The following is a 16,546-nucleotide window of genomic DNA, read 5'->3' on the forward strand; positions in this document are numbered from 1 at the left end:
ATCAGAAAGACTTACTTAGTCATCTGAACTTTGCGGCTGGAATTTCTCTGAAGAAGGAAGGTCAACATTGTATCCTGGCTTTCCTGCCTGTTCTCTTTTATTAAGTGTGAATGAGTTTTCCCTGATAGAATTAGAAAAGCAGCTGGCCATTGGCTGGATAAAGATTGGTCTTACCCCAGCTGGCATAGAAAAACCCAGGCTATCAGTGCTGAGGTCAGTTGAGGCAGCCAAGGCACATTTCAAGTAGGTAGGGAGCAGTGTAAGGTCACCATGAGAAGAGAAATGACACAGGGGACAAGTTCTGATTTTCATTTATACACATGGGACTGTACTGATGACAGTTTTGAGATTCTCCTATTCGGAACTGGGGAAGCAAGTAAAAGGACAATCAATGGTTATGCCTCTTCAGGACCTCAGGAGCCTGTTCTGGTTTGGTGGTATAGACATTGTATTTTAAAAGCCCCCCACAGGACAGCCAGGTGACTCAATAGATTGGGAGCCAGGTGTGGAGATGGGAGGTCCTAGGTTCAAATCTGACCTCAGCTGTAACCCTGGGCAAGTCACTAAACCCCCATTGCCTAGCCCTTACCACTCTTCTGCCTTGAAACCAATACACAGTATTGATGCTAACATAGAAGGTTTAAAAAATAAAAGCATCCTAGTCAGTTTGCCAAGGATGATGAATGTTTAAAAGAGGGGTGTGGGGATAATAGAACACTCACCAACAGAGACTACCATGTGAAGTCTTAAAGAGGCTGCTTCTGAGCTTTAGCCCATGTCCCTCCACTGAGACAGTGTGCAAGAATCCCACAGCTGTTTCCTGTCTATTTTGTAGTGATGGAAAACCTTTTTACTGGCTGCTGAACCAGAAAAGTGTGTGAATACAGAAGGAAGGAACAGACAAGCTCCCTCTTTCTTTCTAATTGACAAGTGAGGCAAGAATTTTGTGTTAGGGGCAATGAATAGAGTGCTGGGTCTGAATTCAAATGGCCTCCAATATGTACTATCTGTGCCACCCTGGACAAATCACCTAACTTCTGTTTGCCTCACTTTCCCCATCTGTAAAATGGAGATAATAATAGCACTTGCCTCCCAACTTTAATGTGAGGATCAAAAGATCATAATTGTAAAGTACCTAGTAAACACTATATAAATATTTGCTATTATTATTATTAAGCTTCCAAGTGAGAGAGAAGATTACTTCTACCACTAGGTGGTGGCAGCAGGATGTTATCTCCCTACCCAGTTGCCATGTGACTATGAATCATAGCAGTGCTATTTCTTTCTGTCTGTCTTGTGTTTATACTTTATTAATTTTGTTGAATGGATACTGAAGAAAGAAGAGCCTGGATTACAAACTACTGAGCTTTGAAATATAGGAAAAGCCATCAGAAGTTCAGAAACTGAAAAGTGTAACAGAGGCTACCAGTGGCTACCCTTAGCCAAACCTGGTGAAGAAATAGTCCTTGGGGCAGCTAGGTGGCTCAGTGGCTAGAGCACCAGGCTTGGAATACGGAGGACCTGGATTCAAATCTGGCCTCAGACACTTTCTAGGTGTGTGACTCTGAACAAGTCACTTAACCCCAACTGCCTAGTCCTTACTGCTCTCCTGCATTGAAACTGATATTTGTATCTATTCTAAGGCCTGATACCTGTATTCTTGATTTTAAGACAGAAGGCAAGGGTTGTTTGTTGTTGTTGTTGTTGTTTTAAGCCAGATCTCAGGAGAGAATCATCCATTGGCCATATCATAGCCAGAAATAAATAAGATCAGGATAATCTTTTGTGCCTATAATATGTCCCAAGTGTGATTTAGATCTGTAGTCATTAGAGAGCTTTCCAGAATTTGGGACAATAGAAAAATATGCCAGGGAGCTCAGTGGATAGAGAGCCAGGCTTGGAGTGGGGAGAAGTTCCGTTGTGCTAGGGAAGCTCAAAGACTACAAAATTCAAGATAAGAATCTTGGATTTCTTACCTTATGCACAAGGAAAATGTTTGTCTTTATTTTTGTTTGCTTTGTTTTAATAAAGTGCTAACCACACACATGCTATTGCTAATCTGTGTGTACTTATTAAATTTTTTTTTTAAACCCTTAACTTCTGTGTATTGGCTCCTAGGTGGAAGAGTGGTAAGGGTGGGCAATGGGGGTCAAGTGACTTGCCCAGGGTCACACAGCTGGGAAGTGTCTGAGGCCAGATTTGAACCTAGGACCTCCCGTCTCTAGGCCTGACTCTCAATCCACTGAGCTACCCAGCTGCCCCATTAAAATTTTTTTTAAACTTTTTTTTTAAAAAGAGGGAAGCATCCTCAGAGAAAATGGATAGATAGATTTATTTAAGCTTGAGATATTTTGCCAGTTGCTATGTTTGACTGGGAGAATCAGAGTTTTAAAAGATTGTATTATATAGAGATCCTTGATACACTTCCCAGAGAAGAACAAAAATTTTACCTAGCCAATGAGTCAGGAATAGAGTAAAGGGAGCATACAGGAGTGAGTGGTTAGACAACCATGCTCACAGGATCTCTCCAGTCCTACCACTGTTAAATATATGTGATCATATTTGATTTTTAAACAAGCTTTTGACTCTAAAAAAAATGGATAAAAGTAAATATATCAATTCTGATTAAAGGAAAAAGGGAAAATTGGTTACCACAATGGAGATCTCAAAAGAACTTAGCAACTGCTTCAGGCCAAACCCAAACAGTCAGTTAGTCAATGAGAAATTATTAAACATGTTTAATATTTATAATATTATGATCATATAATATTATAATAATTACATAATATTATAATATTAATAATAACACAGACACTGTGTTATATGCTAGGTATACAAAGGCAAGAAAAGTAATCTTTGCCCTTAGGGAGCTCACATTCTGTTGATTAGTAAAAACCAATTTGGCCAGTATGTCAATAGGATGCAAATATACCATAGCTAATAAACCCAGAGTTAACCCCTTTAACCTCTTCCGGATTGGCATAGAACTCTATGTTCTAAGTACCCTACATCCGTAAAATGACCTGAAGAAGGAAATAGCAGACTCCAGTACAGTTGCCAAGAAAATCTCCAAGGGGTCACCTGCCTGAATAACATCTAGCTCAGTGCCTTACCAAATAGTAAATTCCTAACAAATATTTGCAGAATTGAATGAAATGACCAAGGTTCCACTGTTAAGTTCGTTCTCTACTTGGCCTATGAAACAGCTACAGCTTCTGTTAACTGTTCTTATAACTCTAGATCTCTCAGACCACAAGACTGAGTGCCATTTTTAGGTAATGTTTCTAAAATCACCTATATTTTCCATCTTTTCTCCCCATCCTCCCCAGAGAGTCATTCCTTATAAGAAAGATCAAAATAGAGCAAAACCCCCAAAACAGTTCAGGAAAACTAGCCAAAGTCTTGAAAAAACAGGATATCATAAAGCCCTGCTTCCCATCTAGATGAATGCTATTTTAGAATGAGTTGTATCAGAGAACACCGAGGCCTTTGGACTGGGAGCTATTCATCGTTATGTGGCTTAATCTTTATTCTTTTGAATAAAATTGATCGATATCTACAAAGGTCCTTGCCCTTCGAGCCAGCCATCCTTTGCCCTCCTTTTAACCACGGACTCACCAATGCTTGTCTTCTTGAGAGAGCCAAGAGCCTGAGATGGGAGATTGTCTTGTTTCTTCTGAAAAACACGTCCCTCAAGATAATTACATCAGAAAAGGTACAGGCACCGGGAGGATGGAGGTGAGAAGCCTCAGAGGGGCATTGACAATGCATGGGGAAGAGAGCACAACCGTTAGCCTGAGGTAAGGAGGCTGTCCAAGGTCCCTGCTGTGCCCCCTCTCTGCCCCCCCAACAAGGGCTTCAACCAAGATGTCAGAACAGAGCTGTCCTGGGAAGACATCAAAGTTACTGAACTCTGAATCCTTTGACCAAGAGAGAATGCTAATAGACCTAAACCGAAGGAAATCAGAGTGAAAAGAACTCAGGCCAAAAAAATTTTTTAATTAAATTTTAAGAAAAGAAGATTTTTTTGTTGTAACACAGATTTGCAGATTAAGTGGAGGAAGACTTTCTGTGTTCCCGCTCCTAAAAACTCTGCCTCATTGGTCCAGACGGATGAACGTACCTTTAATTGTCATTAAGCACAATTAGCTCAAAGCAAAGGCAAAATCAGAGCAGTCACTAAAAATCACTTCTCTCCGCCAGTGTTGGAAGAATAGACACTAACTTAAAAACCCTTTAAAAATGGGCACACACATAGAATGATCCCCTGAATGAATAAAGGAAAAAAGTTGATTAAGCGCCTATTATGTGTCCGGAACTGCTAAATGCTAAGGATAATACAAGCAAACACTACCGGTCCTGGGTTCAGCATCTCGGTCTGTATTCCTTCCCTGCTATATCCCACCCCACTTTACAAATGCCTGGAGTCTCCCCCAGAAGGGTAGGTTTGAATTCTGTTTCTAAAACAGCCATTGTCCTCCTCTAGCCACTGCGAGTCGAGCCTTCCGGCCTTCACCAGAAATGAACGCGCCCCATCCTGGGCTTGGCTGCTCCCATCATCCCTTCTCGATCTTGCATTTGCTGGCTGAGTTCTTTCGGATCCCACCATCTAGAGTTCTGGAACCTTCCCGTAGTCTTTCGGCGGTCGTTTTCCCCCAAGACCACTGCCAGAGGCGCTTTGGGGAGTGAGGCAAAGTCTGAGAAGAAAAGTTCCAGCCCAGGGCCTTTGAGCGAGCTTTAATTCCTCTCCCCAACACCTCCCCCTTCCCGCTGATGCCAGGGTAGTCATCTACCTCCAGACCGCTGGGTGCTCAGCTCCCACATCTTTTCTTATTAAATTTAACTTCTTTCCTCTAATTATTTGGTCTTTGCGTTTTTTTTTTTTTTTTTTTTTGCGCAAATGCGTAAATCAGGGCAGGGAACTGCTTCATCAGTTATTTTACTAAAATGAAAAACTTTCTTTTTCCCTGACCGGGAATCGAACCCGGGCCGCGGCGGTGAAAGCGCCGAATCCTAGCCACTAGACCACCAGGGAACTGCCTTCTCTCACCACTCTAATTTATTTCTTTTTGTTTATTATTTTCCTCTCTGGTTAACTGTTAATCCCGCCAGTCTTTCTATCCTTTTAGCTTAATCAAGAAAGTTTTCTAAGTCAAACCAAAGGATCGAACAAAATAAGATTACACACTACTCAGCCCTAATGGACCTCCACTTCAAGTAAGGAAAAAAAAAAGACGTGCATTTCCTGGGCTCTTCACGGGCCAAAAATGGGTCATCACAAAAACACAACACTCGCTTCCTTCTGGGATTTCTGTTGACATTTTGTTCCTTCTGGGGTTTCTGTTGACATTAATGTTCCTGCATTAATACTGATTATGCTGATTCTGCACTTTGAATCGGTTCATACAGCTCTTCCCTTATTTCTCAGAATGCTGGTCATTTCTTTAAAGGCCACGGTGGCATTCCATTGAAATCACCTACACCATCATCTGTGCGACCATTTTCCAATCGATGGTCAAGGGACTCCCCCTTTGTTGAACTTACCTCCTTTCACCCCCTCCCAGAGCCGGTTAGGGATAGCTTGGTCTCTCTGCATACAGGACCATTTTTAGTGCCCTCGATCTTCTTGGGGGCATATAAATGCCCCTCCGGGGCAACATCTCTGGCCTAGAGAGTTTTCTCTCGGAACTCCAAAGGCTCTTTCAGGAAGGTAGGACCAATCCTCCGCTGCACCAACAAGGTAAGGCAGGCAGATCCTCGGATGTGGGACGCTTTTCTGCCCTGGCCAGTTTCCTGGAAACCCGGTGCTAGCTAAGGTCAGCCCATTTGAAAATACCTTTCTTTTCTGATAGTTGATCTGGAACGTGTTTCTATGGTTGCTAGAATTGCCACTTGCGTGAGTGGCCCAAGAAAGAAACAGAGAACGTAAAAAATCAGGATGAACGTTTAATGTGGAAACTACAACAAAAATAAATAAATTTAAAACATCTGAAAAACAAGGAAGCCTTTCCCTGACCGGGAATCGAACCCGGGCCGCGGCGGTGAAAGCGCCGAATCCTAACCACTAGACCACCAGGGAGCATGCTAGTACTACCTTGTATCAGCTTTCACGGCTCTCTGCATCCAACACTTTGATACTGTCTATTGCCTTCTGTCATTCCTAAATTCAAGAATACTCCACACTCTCTCTGTCTCCCCAGATCCCGGGGATTACTAAACCCCAGGAAAATGGAGGCAGGTGGAGACTCCGCACGCCCGGAGCCTGTAGACGCAGGTCTACCAGAAGCAAAGCCTGCAGAGCTGAACCATAGGCTGCTTAGGCTGGCGGGGGTGGGGGTTGGGGGTGGGGGTAGGTACCTGAGCTCCGACTTGAAAGGCTGCTGAGTGCTAACCGTGAGACCTCTCTTCTGGCCAATGGCCGGCTCCCCAGACCGCTGCTGTCCCTTCCCTTGCCTTGGCTTCTTCTCTCTGCCCCCGCACCTGTTGAATGACTCAAGAACTGCTTCCTCTTCATCCTAGGGGCTCCGAAGTCCTCAGAGAAAGGAACCAGGTAGCCTCAGGCAGCTCCCACTCGCCAGATCTGTGGGCTGTGGCTGTGGCTGTCCACCACTGGGGCCACTTGAAATGAAGGAGTTCTCTCTCCTTGGCTCCCAGGTGTACGTAGCTCTCTCAGATAGAATTTATCCAGGATAGAAGTTCAGGGTATACTGAATTAGTCTTTCCTTAGGGCTACTTTAATATGCAGGGTGTCCACAACTTACAACTGCACTAAGACTTTTGGGACACTCTGCCTTTCTGGGTTTAGGACAATAGTTTTGTTTTGTTGTTGTCGTTGTTTTAACAAAGCCTTACCTTCTGTCCCAGTAACAACTGTAGGACAAAAAGGTAAAGCTGTCTTGAAAATATGCTCCGATGGGATGTTATGGTTGAATTGTCTTTTAAATCCTTGGTCGAGTTCCATTCTCTTGAGATGTGGTGATTCAATGTCAGTCTAACTCCTAGCCGGCACCCCACCCTGAATACTTCTCTTTCCCACTCATGTCACATCTAAAGTTGTGTGTACCCATTTATCAGAATCTCACTCTCTTTTCTGCCTTGGACCTAATGCACAATATTGATTCTAAAATGGAAGATAATGTTTTTTAAATGTAGACTTTTGTATTTATTTTATATTTGTATATAATGATATGTGTTTTTATTATATTGAGTATCATATTAGATCGAGCTTCAATCTAGCTTGTTGAGATCTTTTTTTTTTTTTTTTTTTTTTTTTTTTGGCTCCTGGCTCTGGTTATATATCATATTGGTTATCCTTGACTGCTTCCTGTGATTTAGAAATTTGATGAGTATGCCATTGATGCCTTCATTCAAGCTGATTTGATTTTTGTTTTAAAGAACCAAGGCTATATACCAGAAGCTCCCACCAGGAACCATACTCCAACTCAAAGAAGGAGGGAGTTCTCCCTATGGAAGACCCCACTCAGTCCAGCACCAGCTCTGGCCAAGGGCAAGAGAAAGGCCCCAGAGAGAGTTCTGCAAAAGTATGAGAGTAGCAGAAAAAAAAGCTGTCTTGAAAATATGCTCTAATGCAAGAGTTAGAAAAAATTACAAAATGTAAAATAAATAATTTTGATTATATTAAATTAAAAAGTTTTTGTACAAACAAAAACAATGCAAGCAAAATCAGAAGGGAAACAACAAACTGGGAAAAAAATCTTTATAACAAAAAACTCTGACAGAGGTCTAATTACTCAAATATACAAGGAGCTAAATCATTTGTATAAAAAAACCAAGCCATTCCCCAATTGGTAAATGGGCAAGGGACATGAATAGGCAATTTTCAGATAAAGAAATCAAAACTATCAATAAACACGTGAGAAAGTGTTCTACATCTCTAATAATTAGAGAAATGCAAATCAAAACAACTCTGAAGTACTACCTCACACCTAGCAGATTAGCTAAAATGATAGAAGGGGAGAGTAATGAATGTTGGAGGGGATGTGGCAAAATTAATGCATTGCTGGTGGAGTTATGAACTGATCCAACCATTCTGGATGGCAATTTGGAACTATGCCCAAAGAGTTCTAAAAGACTGCCTGCCCTTCCATCCAGCTATAGCATTGCTGGGTTTGTACCCCAAAGAGATCATAGATAAACAGACTTGTACAAAAATATTTATAGCTGCGCTTTTTGTGGTGGCAAAAAACTGGAAAATGAGGGGATGCCCTTCAATTGGGGAATGGCTGAACAAATTGTGATATCTGTTGGTGATGGAATACTATTGTGCTCAAAGGAATAAAGAACTGGAGGAATTCCATGTGAACTGGAAAGACCTCCAGGAATTGATGCAGAGTGAAAGGAGCAGAGCCAGAAGAACAGTATACATAGACTGTGGTAAAATTGAATGTAATGGACTTCTGAACTGGCCAGCAAGGCAATGACCCAAGACAGTTCTGAGGGACTTATGGTAAAGAACGCTACCCACATTCAGAGGAAGAACTGCAGAAGTGGAAACACAGAAGAAAAACAACCACTTGAACACATGGGTTGATGAAGACATGGTTGGGGATGTAGACCTGAAAAGACCACACCAATGCAACTATCAATAATATGTAAATAAGTCTTGGTCACACATGTTATATCCAGTGGAAAGGTGTGTTGGATATGGTTGGGGGTGGGGGAGGAGGTGAAGGGGAAAGTAAAAGCAAGAATCATGTAACCATGGAAAATTTTTCTAAAAAAATAAAATATTTAAATCTAAAAAAAATAAATCAATTTTATTTTTTTATTTTTTAATTTGCCAAAAAAAGAAAGAAAATATGCTCTAATGGAATGTTACGGAATATTATGGATTGGTACAAGTTGAATTGGCTTTTAAATCCTTCTTTAAGTTCCATTCTATTAGAGATGTGGTGATTTGATATCAATCTAACTCCTAGCCAGTACCCCACCTTGAATACATCTCTCTTCCACCCATGTCACATCTAAAGCTGTATGTACCCATTTATCAGAATTTCTTTCTCTCTTTTCTGCCTTGGATCCAATGTACATTAATTCTTCAGCAGAGAGACCTCCCAGAGACTTGGCACTGCAGCTAACACAGCTCAGTCCAGCATCCAAGCAACTAGACACTAAATCTCAAGAGGCAGAGCAAGAAAATTCCTATGGAGGGTAGGGTTTGTTCCTGGCTTTCACACTCTGGAGCAATCAGGTCTACCCACTCCATACAGGAATTCCAGGAATGACTCAGCCCCTCTACCAGGTCAAAGACTTTGAGGTGGCTATTATGAGTAGACCTAAAAAACACCAAATGCTATGAAAAAAAAAAACACCCTGAAATGAAGAACACCTAAGAGGTAAACTGAAAGGAAGAGAGTAATCTCTTGAATAGGGCTTCAGGGGGGAAATGTCTTAAACACAAGGATTATAGGAGTACCTAGAAGAAATGAAACCAAACATACAAAATGGGATAGCTGGGAGAAAAGAATGGCAACAAGTGAGATTTTCTTTTTCTTTTTTAAATTTTTTAAATTTTTTTTATTCAAAGGTATTTTATTTTCCCAATAACAACAATTTTTACCACATTTCCAGAAATTATAGGATCCAGATTGTCTCCCTTCCTACCCCCTCTTGGAGATGGTAAGCAATTTGATCTGAGTTAGAGAAGTGAGACTTTCAAACAGACACTGGGAAATCTTACCCAAGGACCAAATGCCCTAAAAATTTGACTGGGCCAGACAAAAAATAATGACCTTTATATAGTCTCCATTCTCCTGTAAGGAATTAAAATTAAGTGTTTGACTAACTATGTGAGAATTCTAAAATAACATGATGGCCACTGATTAAAAATATTATAAATCAAAATGACTTTTAATAGCTTTTATTTACAAAGAGGTGGAAAGAGTGAAAGTAGAGAAATACAAAGTGAAGATGTCTGTCCTATCACACTCAATATTGCTCTGGTGCTTGGTTCAACCTAGCAGGGCCTGTTAACTCTTGACCAGAGGACCTGGTGTTCCATCCAGTCAGCCTCCTCCAAGAGGGGAAGGGATCTGCAGAACTAATCTCTCTCCAAAAGCCAGGAAAAGAAGGCCAAGAAACAGTCCCAGAGCCAAGGTCCCAAGTCAGCTTGCAGAAGACTCTCTCCAGCTGAATGACTTTTTGTCCCTTCCCCTCTTCACAGGGGCCATTCACAGCTTCTAAATTGCCTAGCACTTGGGGGATAGAGGGGGTGTCTGTGGGATCTAGATCCATTTCTTACCTCTGAAGGTGTTAAATCTTATCATAGGTATCTGAAGGTGTCAACTTTTTATCATAGGATTCACAAGTTTCTGACTGATTGAATTATTACCTACTTTAGCAAATGACTTGTGAACACTCTTACTTAGTGTTAAGTAGGGGTGCTTTGAGTTCTGGAGTTATCACTCATTTTAGCAAGTGACTTTTGAATTCTCTTTCTTCTTCAAGTAAGTGTTCAAGTAAAAATTCTCTTACTTGATGGCTAACAAAGTATTAACTCAAAATAGACAAAGAAAATAAAGAAATCCTTTTCACACTCCTTTATCTTTGCAGTTTGTCACTTTTGATTACCATTTTCTCTTTGATACTCTTTTTTCTCTAGGTTTTGAGGACATTGCTCTCCTGCTTCTCCTATTTTCCTGAACATTACTTCTGGGCTAAATCTTTATCCAGATCACATCCACTAACCCTGGATGTTCCTCAAAGGTTCTGGGACCTCTTCTCTTCTTTTTCTATATTATTTTACTGGATGATGTCACCATTTTCCATGGGTACAATTATCATCTCTGTAATGATTCTCAGATCTATTTAAATAGCCCTAACTTCTCTCTAGACCTCCAGTCCCTCGTCTCCAACTGACTATTGGATATCCAGAATTGGATGTCCTGTGGACAACCCAAACTCAGCATGTCCAAAACTAAACTTATCTTTCCCCTCAAAGCCTTCCCGCTGCTACTACTACTCACTCTCTCTTCATCCCCATATCCAATAAGTTACCAAGCTATGTTCATTCCAGTTTTCTGACTTCTCTTATATACAGTCCCTCTTCTCTCCCTGATACAGGTTCTTATCCCCCCTCCCCCCCATGCCTGTAATATTGCAATAGATTGCTGGTTGGTCATTCTGCTCTGTCTCTCCAGTTCATCCCTCACTTAGCTATTTAACTGGCTTTCCTGAAGCTTACTTCTTTTTTTAAACCTTTTCTTTCCATCTTAGAATCAATACTAAGTATAAGTTCCAAGACAGCAGAGCAGGAAGGGGCAGTGTTATATTCACAATCTGGGATGAGATGGATGCCACCTTGAATGACAGAGATGGCAGTTGAGAGTTTGGAATGTTCCCAGGTGCCTGAGCCTTGCCCCACCTTATATATTCCCCTAACAGCTACATTGAATGAGGTCTCTGGGCTCAGAGGCGGAGAACTGGAGATCTCAGATTTCTGTAAGCCTCTGTGGTTCTATCTGAGCAGTGGGGTGGCTGAAGGGTTGAAGGGTGGTTGAAGAAGAGGATAGAAATAAGCCTGAACCTATTTCCTGGCTAGACTATGAGAGCTAGTGAACCATCATCACTACTGGTGAGAGAGCTGAGAGAATAAAGACCATCAATATATCTGCAGCAATAGCCTTCCCCACTCTCTGGCATGGCTGTGGCCAGTTCTGGCCAGAGAGAGAAAGAAGTGAAGATCTCAAGCCTCCACCTGCTAGGTAGCCTCCAGTCCCGATTAGTAATTAGTTTAATAGATAATAGAACAATAGGGTTTCCAATCCCCAATCCTTGACCTTATCCTTTCCCTACCTATAGAAAAAAGAGTGTTCAACAAGTACCTTCCTGAGTGGTCTTTCTATCATGGCCCTTGGGAAGGGAATCAAACGAAGTCAGATCCTGAACATTATCCAAGGCTAATCAATAGCTCATTACCAATCTATCCAACCCCAGATTGGGCCTGAAGAGGTCAGCCATCTATCTAACCTCTCAAGGGTCCTTACCTGGGCAGCTGTTAAAGGAATATCTAAGAGGTTATCAACCAAACTTGTCAGAGAGAAGGGGATAATTTACAGCAGCAGCCAGGGTGATAGGAGTAGGTGTTAATCCCACCAACTGCAGCTGAGGAGATCATAGACAGACACATCATCACCATCACTATATCTCTATATCTCTATTACCCACTTATTTCTTTAACAGTAGGCAATTGGGCATAAGTGACTTGCCCAGGGTATTTGAGGTCATATTTGAATCCAGGACCTCCCTTCTCTAGGCCTGACTTTCTATCCAATCACCTAGCTGCCTCTCCTTTAAAAACAAACAAACAAACAAAAAGCACCTTAAGTTTAATTCTAACTGTATCACCTCCTGATAACCTTTCCTAACCCAACCCTATCCTGTCTTTCCAATCTTCTTACACTTTACACCCTCTCAGCCATTTTTGATCCAGTGGCATAGACTTCCTTGTTGCCTCTCAGAAATGAAATCTCTTGACTCTAGGCATTTTCCTCTGGCTGTTCTCTGTGCCTGGAACTCTCTCCTTCCTGATCTGTCTCCTGGCTTCCTTCCTGTGTGAGTAAGAGTCTCACTCCATGCAAGAAGTCTTTCTAATTCCTCCTAAATCTTAATGCTTTCCCTCTGACATTATCTCCAATTTATCCAATACTTATCTTGTTTATACCTAGTTGTTTGCATATACTCTCCCCCGTGAGTCTGAGAGCAGAGACTTGCTTTTCTTTCTTTGTATCCCAGTGGTTAGCACAGGCTGGCTAATAGTAGGCACTTAATAAAAAAGCTTGTTGACTTGAATCAACCCATCAGTCATTAATCAGGAAGGAGGCGGGCAGTTGGAGAGAGTGAACTTTGCAGTTTTACCACCAGGTGGCAGTACGGTCGAATAACAATTCAGCTGCTTTTGTCAGTTTTCAGTATATTTGAATGGGGCACTATTACACTACTGGAGGAGGGCAAATGCTCCGGTTTTCCAAAAGGGGGAAGGGAACAGGGTCTGCAAACTCTTTGCCAGGGAGTTTCGCTTCTACTAGAAAAATTCTAGCATGGCTCATTAAAGAGAGGGCTATAAAAATGCTACCATTACAGTGACTACAACGAGCCAGCATGACTTGGTTAAGAACAAATGCTAATCTGAGAAGCGAGTTGCCTCAGTGGATTTGAAGCCAAACATAGAGACAGGAAGTCTTGAGTTCAAATGTCACCTCAGGCACCTCTTAACTGAGTGATCCCTGGGCAGGCTACTTAACTGTCCTTAATTCTCTTCTACCTCAGAACGACAGAAGTTAAGAAGTTTTTTTAAAAAGGGGGAAACAGGGGCAGCTGGGTAGCTCAGTGGATTGAGAGCCAGGACTAGAGATGGGAGGTCCTAGGTTCAAATCCGGCCTCAGACACTTCCCGGCTCTGTGACCCTGGGCAAGTCACTTGACCTCCATTTCCTACCCTTACCACTCTTCTGCCTTGGAGCCAGTACACAGTATTTAGTCAGAATGACCATAGTAATACCATAGTAGCTAAAGGGGATGTTATGGATTTTGTATAGCATCTTATTTCAAGAAAGAAAACATACACAATGGATATTCTATAATAAATGTGCATGTGTGTGAATATAGCCAGTTAAAAATCATTTAGTATGTTTGTATATGTTTATATGTGTGTATATACATGTGTGTGTGTCTAATACAACCAAGAGAGAGGGGCCAAGACAGACATTTTATAGTTACAGCCAATCATTCCTATCCAGCTACCCTTCTCACTCTTTTTTATTTTTTTTAAACCCTTACTTTCCAATACTGTGTATTGATTCTAAGACAGAAGAGCAGTAAGGGCTAAGCAGTGGGGGTTAAATGACTTGCCCAGGGTCACACAACTAGGAAGGAACACTCCTATCTCTAGGCCTGGCTCTCAATTCACTGAGCTACCCAGCAGTCCTCACCCCATACATTTCTCATTCTATCAGTGAAAGCACCAGACACTTTACAACAGACTTGAGATTCAGAACACATTTCTGGCCATCACCAAAGAGATGGCAGTGGAGGACTGAAGCTTCAATAAATCCTTATGATAGCTAGGGGCAAGGCAGCAATTGCTGGGGACTCTGTCCAAATTGTCTTCCAAATCACTTCTCTGGTCCCTGGAAATAGAAAACAGAATGCATTTGAAATACAGACAACACTAAAAACGAGGCTTATATTGTCTTCTTTCCTAGGCTAGTAGAGAAATAGGATTATCAGATCTAAGCGGCTACAGCTCCCAAAGTACCTGCCATAGGAGGAAACACAAAATAAGGTTTCACACTCCTATCTGCCTCTACTAGTCTGGCCAAAGGGTGTTTCTAGGTTTGCACCATCCCCCCCTTACTTAGCTGCTGAGGGTATTTGGTTTACAGTCACTTCATCTTCTCCGGCCATTCCTGGGTATTTTGATCCTGATTTGTAGAAGTGGGGTAGGATGGATGTTTCCCAGATTCCTCTCTGCAACTAGGATGACTATTCCTACAGGGCCAGAGAACAGATACTGACTTTTGGTGAGTTGCCTCTGCAAACATAGACCCATTTGTTAATGCTTCAGCCTCTATTTCCATTTGGAATGACCCATTCCAGTTGGAATTCCTGGGAAAGAGGAGTCAGAGTTTCTTTATCCCTAGAAACTCCACACCTCTCTCCTTGGGCAAACTGCCAGAGATTCCATCTAGGGAAGGCTCTCCAGGAGAGCACAAAAGCCTTTTCCCAGGCTGATCCCTCAGGCCTACCTCACTTCACCTCTTCATTCAAGGCCCCAGGTTCCTTGAGAGCTCAGCTCAAATGCCAACACACACACACACACACACACACACACACACACACACACACACACACACACAGCCTTCCCTGATCCCTCAGCTTTGAGGGCCTCCCTGCACCGGAAAGTTATGTATTTTGAAACACTCTGGTAGATATGTACTAGTGTACCTGTTGTCTTCCCCCCTAAGCAAAGTATGCCCTTTAGGGCAGGGGCCATTCCATTTTTCTCTTTATTTACAGCATTTATCCAGAAGACCCAGCACAGTGCCTGGCACATTCAATGAATGTTTCCTGATTAACGACTTCATGAGCAACCCTGGATGGCCCAGGACCACAGATCCAGGGCCCCTGGGCAAACCAAGGTCAGCAAGCAGCTTTTTGTCACCTCTCAATTAGATCAAAGACAGTCACTCAATCTCAGGTTGGTCCACTTGCTTTCCAAAGCAGGGAATGTGTAAGCAAGCACTCTTTGTTCCAGTTTCTGCTTTTGCTCATTGCTTTCTGCCTGGCTTCCCCCAGCATCCCCTAACTCTGCCAATCCCCAAGCCCCTCAGAGTTTGCCAGGGGATTTGTTCATGTGACAGTATGGCAGCTGACAGATCCTTTTCTCTCTATTCTCTCTATGGCAGCTAAACTCTTTGTCCAAAGGGGGTGTTTTAGAAAATCTCCTCTTGGTCTCTGTTCCAGAAAAAGAACTTTGCAGATGAGGGGAGACACCAGGGGCTCAGTCCCCCCAGGTCCCAATCCCCCCTTTGACTGATTTGATTGCAAGCAGAGACCAACTTGGGGGTTGCTGTTAAATTTTCCACAAGACCATCTTTCTTTACAGAAACAATATCAATAGAAATATTTCACAGAAGAAGTCCTAGAAAACACAGCTAACTTAAGAGATCTACAAGATGGCTGGCAGGAAAGCCCGTCCAGACAATGGGGGTAGCTTGTCTGGGGTGGAGAGGGAAGATGGAGGGAGAAAAGTCAAATGAGGATGACTCGTTTCCAGGATCCACTGAGGACAGGGATGCCTATGAAAGCACCTGGGGTAAAGGCCAGAGACCCTGGAGGAGGAGCAACATTCAGAGAAAAGACCTCCAGCCAGGAGGGTCCCCTTGTGGGAGGATGGTGGGTCCCGGGCTGGGGTCTGCTTGCCTGGCCTGGGTCCGACAGCTGCTCCCTGCAACAGGTGCCCAGGGTGTCTGGCAGAGCTGGGCCATGATGGGGTGACACAGGTGCTCCCACTCCTTCTTCTGGTGTTCATACTTACTCCTTCTCAGGAAGCTGGTTGCCCTCCCACCAGGAGAGGGCCTCATGGCACTTTTGCAGCCCATCTTCCTCCTGTCTTCGTCTTTGATCTCGCCCCAAAGACCACCTTCCAGCACGGTGCTCTTGACATGGAAGACCCAGGGCTGCAGGGTCGTCCCCTTCTGCCACTGAGCCTGGTCCTCGGCCTTGGATTTCTGGGCCTCCTGCACCAGCCCCTCCACCTCCTCCTGTCGGAGCAGTCGGCCCTTGTCATTGGCCATAGCGATCCTGTTGGCCTTGTCCAAGCTCTTGACCCTGGCTGACTCGTTCAAGGTGTCGTCAGCATCCACGTCAGAGGTCATCTCCACCTGGGGGACCCCGGGCCTGGGGACGTGTGGGAGGAAAGTCTGCCAGCCCAAAGCGGCCCAGCAAGCTGCTGTCGAGGGTCACGGCCCGCTCCCCCTTCCCCCCATACACTTGGATCAGCACTGCCGCCTGGTGGACTCAGGACG

General features: G+C 43.1%; 1 protein-coding gene and 2 non-coding genes across 5 annotated transcripts; all 3 read right to left on the reverse strand.

Annotated features, from left to right (window-relative positions):
- Positions 1-4,963: 4,963 nt before the first annotated feature.
- On the reverse strand, positions 4,964-5,035 carry TRNAE-UUC. Its single transcript has one exon. It is a non-coding gene; the product is annotated as a tRNA-Glu (tRNA).
- Positions 5,036-6,007: 972 nt separating this feature from the next.
- On the reverse strand, positions 6,008-6,079 carry TRNAE-UUC. Its single transcript has one exon. It is a non-coding gene; the product is annotated as a tRNA-Glu (tRNA).
- Positions 6,080-13,894: 7,815 nt separating this feature from the next.
- Positions 13,895-16,537, reverse strand: HSPA6 (heat shock protein family A (Hsp70) member 6). Of its 3 annotated transcripts, none has more exons than XM_044675844.1 (3): positions 16,057-16,537; positions 14,374-14,507; positions 13,895-14,146 (listed from the first exon to the last, which is right to left on the reverse strand). In XM_044675844.1, exons 1-2 carry the CDS (start codon positions 16,394-16,396, stop codon positions 14,407-14,409), a joined length of 441 nt encoding a protein of 146 aa, XP_044531779.1. In that variant the 5' UTR covers positions 16,397-16,537; the 3' UTR covers positions 13,895-14,146; positions 14,374-14,406. The 3 variants fall into 3 exon arrangements, with proteins under 3 accessions (XP_044531779.1, XP_044531778.1, XP_044531780.1); XM_044675843.1 differs by having other exon boundaries at positions 14,374-14,529; XM_044675845.1 differs by lacking the exon at positions 14,374-14,507.
- Positions 16,538-16,546: the final 9 nt, after the last annotated feature.

This window comes from Gracilinanus agilis, chromosome 4 (assembly GCF_016433145.1).
Source record: "Gracilinanus agilis isolate LMUSP501 chromosome 4, AgileGrace, whole genome shotgun sequence".
NCBI classification, from domain to species: Eukaryota; Metazoa; Chordata; class Mammalia; order Didelphimorphia; family Didelphidae; genus Gracilinanus; species Gracilinanus agilis.